The following is a 7,448-nucleotide window of genomic DNA, read 5'->3' as shown; positions in this document are numbered from 1 at the left end:
CTGGCCTCCACCTGCTTCTGCGGACAGCTCAGATCTGGAGTGAGAGCTGGCTGCCAGGGGCTTTTAGAGGAGAGGGTCTCTCCACCCACCTTAGCCACACCCTTGCCAACCTTTTTAATCCAATCAGATTTTGATTGAATTCTGGCGTCGTTGAGATTGTTACTGTTGGATGGGCTTTTAAGATAAAGGAAGACAATTGTTTTCACAGTGTTATTTTTTCATTAACAAGGACAAAGTATTGCCATTTAATAATTTTTTGATGAGATCTTGAATATGATGCCTATTGATTAAAATTTGGAAATTAATTTAATTAGAATTTTAAAAATTGGGGTGCCATTTAAAATTCCTCTAAAAAGAATGGTGCTACTTTCAGATAGTTGTTTATTATAAAAGGAACACCTTTTCACATTTCAGCAAAGGGTTGAATTAAACCTACTCAGAAGTTGTTACTAAGAGGACACTCCACAGACCACACTCAACTCTCAAAAACATTTTCTCTACAATGTAAAGATTTCACTGAAGAAGCTTAGAAAAGAAATCCCAAAACTGTTTCCAGACAATCAGTCAGCCAGTGAAAGTCCTGTTTTTCTTTTTGGTGATAGCATCTGAAATTAAAGGTAAAAGATATTGTGACAATCTTACTATTTCCCTTACATCACAACCTAAATCAAATGAGATTCATTTCTTTTTTTAAAATGTTCAAAATGGGTTCCTCGTGTATGAAATATATTCTAGGTGATCAGAGTTCATTGATAAGAATGTGAAAGTGGGAGACTGGAGGTACGGTGGAAAAGGATTTGATTACATTAATGAGATTAAATTAATGGTCTTTAATTTAATCATCTCCACAGTAATCATTCTCTGGTGATTGCTAGATTCTCTTCTTTCACATTCAAAGCCAAGGCAGTTCTCCATTGCTTTCGTCTCATGAAGGCAAATTGAGAAACACAAAACTCTACGTTGTGATGTATACAGTATTTCAAATCCTTGCACATTACATTTCTTCGTTGATTGGGATCTGTAATAGGGTCCGCCACATGTATGTCCGTGTATACACACATACCATATCTACACACATACTTGCAGAGAGAAAATGCTTATCTCTTCTTGCATCATTCTAATTTGTTTGTTTTCTTACGTAAATCCTTTTCAATTCTCCTCACATTTATAGGAGCGGTTACTTTCCAGCTTGTAATTTTACTGAGCCATGTTCATGGAGCACTGATCCCTAACATTTTTGAAAATTTTCTCTGCTTTGAGTGAATCATGAACACAATTGATGTTCTCTTTGGGAATAGCAGGTGGCCTCAGTTGTGGAAACCACCGAGCCCAGTGTGTTGATTTGCCTCTGGAATATTCTCCCAAAATATCTTTCGGCCTGGAATCGCATTCATGCTCATGTCTTGGGAGAGGAATTTTTCCATTCAGAATTCGGGGATAGGGTACTAGGATCGCCAGCACACTCGTGGGGTTGGTTTGGGTGTCAGATACTTTCCACGTCTTTTCCAGTTGCGTCTTTTCACAGAAAGTAGCTCCGCTGGCTTCTATTAAGACAGTGGTAAACTTTTCCGTACCTGCTCTCATGTACAATTCGGTACTTTAAGGGTCTTCTGAGTTTGAATAAACCTGTCCTTCAACATCCCAGTCAGCGAGGACTGTATTCTCCATTCCTCTGTCCCTGCAGGCGGGTCACAGAACCTGACGTAAATGGTTGGCGTCGGTGGCTTCTGATCCCCAGGCCCTGTGCACTGTCACAAGCCGACTTTTCTTTTCTTTCTTTTTTTTTTTTTTAATTATACTTTAAGTTCTGGGGTACATGTGCAGAACGTGCAGGTTGCTTACATAGCTAGACACGCGCCCTGGTGGTTTGCTGCACCCATCGACCCGTCACCTACATTAGGTATTTCTCCCTAACGCTGTCCCTCCCCTAACCCCCCACGCCCTGCCAGGTCCCGGTGTGTGATGTTCCTCTCCCTGTGTCCATGCGTTCTCGCTGTTCGACTCCCACTGATGAGTGAGAACATGCGGTGTTTGGTTTTCCAACCTTGTGATAGTTTGCTGAGAATGATGGTTTCCAGCTTCATCCATGTCCCTGCAAAGGACATGAAGTCATCCTTTTTTGTGGCTGCATAGTATTCCATGGTGTGTATGTGCCACATTTGCTTCTCTAACAACGAAGAGAAGCTCAGAGTTTCTGACAACCCAGGGCTTGGCTCAGTTTGTAAAGGAGACTGTCTTCCTTTCTCTCACTGTCAGTGTCGGTACGGCAAAGGGATTTGAGGTGAACCTGGACATTGTGGTCTGACCCTGAGCCACTGCCCAGCACGTGGCCCCACTGTCAGTCCAGCCCGGGCATGGATGAGGTGGCGCTGACCAAAATGCTGACGATTGAATTGCTCTTACTGAAGTAACTTAAAGGAGAAATTAAGATGACTGATTATGGTATTTCCTTCCTATTATGAGTTTCTCACTAAGCTTCAACAGCATCTACAAATTTTGTAAATGTCTGCTTTTCATTCAACTCAGGAGAGCTGTAATTTCCATTGTAATTTCATATTTGATCATTGTATTTAGAAGTGGTTATTTCATTTCCACGTATGCAGGAATTTATGGATTTCTTCCTGTGATTGATTTCTAATTGGACTCTGTCACCATCATACAAGAGGGTGTATAGTATTTCCGTTTTAAAACTACTGAGTTCTAAGACCACACATATTTGTGGCAAACACTCAGTGTGCACTTGAAATGGATGTCAGTGTTCAGTTGTTGGGTGAAACTGAATACACAGGCATATATAATTTTGCTGTATTCATAGGTCCTTATCATTTGAAATTCAGTTACTGTGTTGGGTCACATTCAAATTAGTATTTAGTTCATAACTTCCGTACCACACAGTCCACTCATCTTGCAGAAAATACAAAACATTGGCAAATGAATCTGAATTTTCAAAATATTTATTCAACAGAAATGTAAACATAAGCCCCAAAGGAAACAACATGACAAACTTTAAGTACAATGTAATTTTCCCCTAATTCATATAATTGCTTTCTCTTCATGGTTTACAGAATGATGATGGATCTTTGCCTTCTATCCCTTTGTACCACCGTGCGTATCTAGCAGAAAAGTTCTCAGCTATGGCTATGGGTGCACAGAAACTTCCTAAAGATGATTATGTTCAAGTGTTTATTTCCTTTCCCCAGAATCAACTGGGGCACTGGCACTGGCTGCGTTGCTCACGGAACAGATACTCAGGATGCTCTGATCATCTTGACTTCCACGTTTCTGAGCAAAAAATGGACGCCATGGCTCGCAATCAGGAATTTTGCTGAATGTGTAGATATGGCTCCCATCACCAACATGGAAAAAGGAGATGGACCTCATACCTACATCCAGGAAGATCCCCACTCTGTGCAACTGGGGACTCACCCAGAGAGGAGTCATAGGCATAGTGCTGGCAGCAAAGATGTTTCCGTTTCTGCAACCCACGGTCAAGAAGCCCTGTTCTGAAGAAAGCACGATCTGCCCCTGTCGGTTCACAGACTCCTTACAAATGCCCACATCCCATGTTTTGCTGGTGCCCACATCCACCTCCCAGTAATGGCGGCCGGAAGTGAAGCGAGGGGCGCCCAGGACGCAGAGTGCACTGTCGAATCTCTCAGCTTGCTCCTTCCTGTTCTGGCTGGAATCCCCACTTCGGACACTCCTCAGGTCTTCAGAAATGATGAGATAGTTGTTGGCTGTGTCCACATCCAAGGTCATATCCACTGTGGAAATAAGAACCAGTAGTTGAGCAAAGACACACGCTACAGACTCCCTCTGCCCTTTGACTGCAAACGCTTACATACACTATTCACTTTTACTTTTATTCTGCTTTCTTTCCCAAATCCAAATTTCCCGGGGAAACTTGTTTCGCCGCCTGTTGAGGTTAAATTTTATCTATAGATTCCATGAATAGAAAAATTGTTCACGAGTCCACCTTATTCATATCAGAAATTCCTTTCGAACTAACTTAGCGGATAATTTGATTAAAATTATTTTTCCACTTAGCACGTATGATACATGAAAGGAGACAGTAGCTTGCTCACCAAAGTATTGTACAAACTTGCACAGATTCCATGAAAATCTATAGGCAAAGGTGAGAACCGCGGTTGTTGGTGAAGCATAGAAGTTTTAGATGCTAGATATCTGCTAGTGTCTATGTTTCATGAAGAAATGTTTGAAAGTCGTTTTCCCAGGGCCTTTGCTGGCTTGTGGCAGGTCATATAGATTCCTTACCTTGAAACTTCCTCATCCTTGGGTTCATCGTTAGAATACGTTTCAGCTTGGGCTCTAGTTCCTTGATGATGGAAACCATCGCCCTCAGCTTGTACTTGGGCTTGATGTCATTCTTTTGAGAGACCACAGAGCAGCAGCGGCACAGTAAACCTTCCCCATCGGGCTCCTTCTGGAGTGAATTGAGGCACGGGAGGCAGCAGACATATCCACATTTCAGTTGCACGGCGTCTTCAAGATCTTTTAGACAGACTGGACATCTAATGACTTGTTTGAAGTGTTCAGCCATGGCAAATGTCTGTAGAAAAAAAAATGAACATGGTATTAGAATTTCCATGAGCTGAATGAACAGCTGAGAGTGCTTGGGACTTTAATCTTGACGTGCATAGAGCTATCATGACACGATACTGAAAATCACTACTGCTAGCGATGAAGACACAACACGAATACAAATGTAAATGACTCGAGGCCCTGAAATTCTCGTATCTGTCATACTCATTGCAATAAAGGGCATGATTCACCGAAAGACTTTGAGTGGAAATAGTAAAGGAGACGACACCTGAGCCGTTTGATATGGTAGCCAGCAGTCACAAATAGCTATTGACACCTGAAATGGGGCTCATCCGGATGGAGATGTGCCGTGAGCCAAACACACTCTTCTTTTTGAAGACATAATGGGGGAAAGAGAATGTAAAGTGCCTGCTTGAGAAAGTTTAAAGTTCCTCACGGGTTAAATGATTATATTTTGAGTTAAAATTCATTAGACTTGTTTTGTGACATTTTATGTGACTACCAGAAAATAAATTCACAGTTACATATTTGTGTTATCTTGTGTTTCTATTGGACAGTGCTGGAGTCCATTTGAAGACCTTCTACTTCCCCAACTGTGCAAACTGGATGTGGAGAAAAGCCTGATAGCACACCAAAAGGACAAGATACAAAATACAAATAAGTTGTACCAGGTCAAACTGAATCTTCTGCATAGCGGAAAAAAAAGAAAAAGCAAAAAACGGAACTAAAAGAAACAAGCAAGCAGCCATGTATATGACAATGGATTAATATCCAAAATATATAAGGAATATTTTCAAGGGAATAGTAAAAAGAAAAAAAAAAGCCAAAATAATCCATTTTCCCATGGGCAAAAACCTGAATAGACATTTCTCTGAAAAACACACACCAATGACCAGCAAGTACTGAAGAACACGCTGAACTTCACTCACCATCAGAGAAATGCAATTTCAACTGAGACGGGAACAGTGTGTGGTCACAAGGCAATCGAGAACGTATCCAGTGACAATTTCATATAAGACCAAAACAGTGGCTGTTAAAATTAGCCACTTGTCACTAAAATTACAAGGACAAGGAGGACCCTGGACTGATGAGGTGCTAAAAAATATAGGAGGGAGTTAAGCTGGTTGAAACCATTACCACAGTAATTGCCGTGGTCGTTACCACACTAAATCACACAATCTCCAGTGTCATGGCTGACCCCAGGATGCCCCTATGTAGTATAAAAATGGGTGCTCCCCAATTCTACAAAATCTCCACTTTTTTCCTAGAAAACCTAATGATTAGTTCACCTCCTAATTAGGAGGGCTCGTAAAAATAGAAAACCCGAACTCCTTTGCACGCCACCAGCTCTCAGAATCACGCCCACGCTTCTCTCCTCACTGTGTACTTTTGCTCTGGAATAGAAGCTTCTTGCCTTTCACTTCATTCTGGCTCATCCCTGAATTCGTTCTCCTGACAGCATCAAGAACCTGGAAACTGGCTGGGACCGGGGTCCCTCAGGTATCCAGAGACCCTCCTGAGCCCTCCAGCAACAAAACCACGATGAGATATTACCTCCCCTCTGCTAGGATGGCTATGATCAAAAGGACAAAAGATACGTGTGGGAAAGGATGTGGAGAAAGGGGAACACTTGTACACTGTTGGTGGGAAAGAAAACTGGTACAACCACTACAGAAAATAGTAGGGAGGTTTCTGAAAACATTAAGAATAGAACCGCCTATGTTCCAGCAACCCTACTTCTGTGTTTATACGTGAAAGAAAGAGTTCAGCGTGTCAAAGAGATATCTGCACTCTTAGGTTCTGTGCAGCGTGATTTACAATAGCCATGGAAACAACCCCAGAGTCTGTGGGAGAAAAATGGATGAGGAAATGGTGGTATACACCATGAACTATGCCACCACAAAAAAGAAGGAAATCCTGGCATTGGCACCAACGTGGATGAAGGCTGAGGGCGTTATGGGAAGTGAAAGAAGTGAGGCTGAGGGAAGTAAATAGGGTATCATCTCACTTCTGTGCAATCTGAGTTGACTGATCTCACAGAATCGGAAAATAGCCACTGCCCTCCAGCTTGGGCGACAGAGCGAGACCCCGTCTCAAAAAAATTAAGTAAATAGTGAATCCCCATCCTTCGAGAGGTGGGTCCCAGCATCCAGCCAGATCTTTTCTGCAATAGTAATTTAAACAAACTTTGCTTTTTATTCCTTCCCTTTCTCTTTCTGAATTAAAAGAAACAAAAAACTGAAAAAAAAAATCAAAAAGTAAGAGAGGAATGATGGTTGCCAGGGGTTGTGGGAAGGGGAGAATAGGAAAACATTCCCCAACCCGTAGGAAAACCTGACACTGAATAACCCAGCCACCGAACCTCTGTCCATCATGTCAGAAAGTCTACCAAATTCTGGTGAAATTCTAGAAAATGGACATTGTCATTTCTCCAGCCTTGGCATTGAGAATCTAAGACTCACCTAACTGCTACCAGGGCAGAGGCCCCGTTATCCTCCAGAAATACAGTGTGTCTCTCATGGGGTTGGCCTCACACAGCACTTGTGGAATCAAGAAATTCTTGCCTTCCCCTAGACTCTCATAGGCCCTTTGTAAAAATGAATTCCAGAAGATTGAACTCACCTCTCCTTCCGGAGTTTCTCCTCTGGCCTCCACCTGCTTCTGCGGACAGCTCAGATCTGGAGTGAGAGCTGGCTGCCAGGGGCTTTTAGAGGAGAGGGTCTCTCCACCCACCTTAGCCACACCCTTGCCCTCCTTTTTAATCCAATCAGATTTTGATTGAATTCTGGCGACGTTGAGATAGTTACTGTTGGATAGGCTTTGACGATAAAGGAAGACAATTGTTTTCACAGTGTTATTTTTTCATTAACAAGGACAAAGTATTG

At 42.2% G+C, this 7,448-nt stretch overlaps 1 protein-coding gene across 1 annotated transcript; it reads right to left on the bottom strand.

Moving 5' to 3' along the window:
* Nucleotides 1-3,183: 3,183 nt before the first annotated feature.
* Nucleotides 3,184-4,561, bottom strand: LOC116465074 (ret finger protein-like 4A). The gene is made up of 2 exons (XM_032148285.2): nucleotides 4,276-4,561; nucleotides 3,184-3,764 (listed from the first exon to the last, which is right to left on the bottom strand). Exons 1-2 carry the CDS (start codon nucleotides 4,559-4,561, stop codon nucleotides 3,184-3,186), a joined length of 867 nt encoding a protein of 288 aa, XP_032004176.1.
* Nucleotides 4,562-7,448: the final 2,887 nt, after the last annotated feature.

Source organism: Hylobates moloch, unplaced genomic scaffold, assembly GCF_009828535.3.
Source record: "Hylobates moloch isolate HMO894 unplaced genomic scaffold, HMol_V3 SCAFFOLD_2900, whole genome shotgun sequence".
NCBI lineage: Eukaryota > Metazoa > Chordata > Mammalia > Primates > Hylobatidae > Hylobates > Hylobates moloch.
Note: the sequence above shows the minus strand (reverse complement) of the source record. Positions and strands in the feature narration are given on the sequence as shown.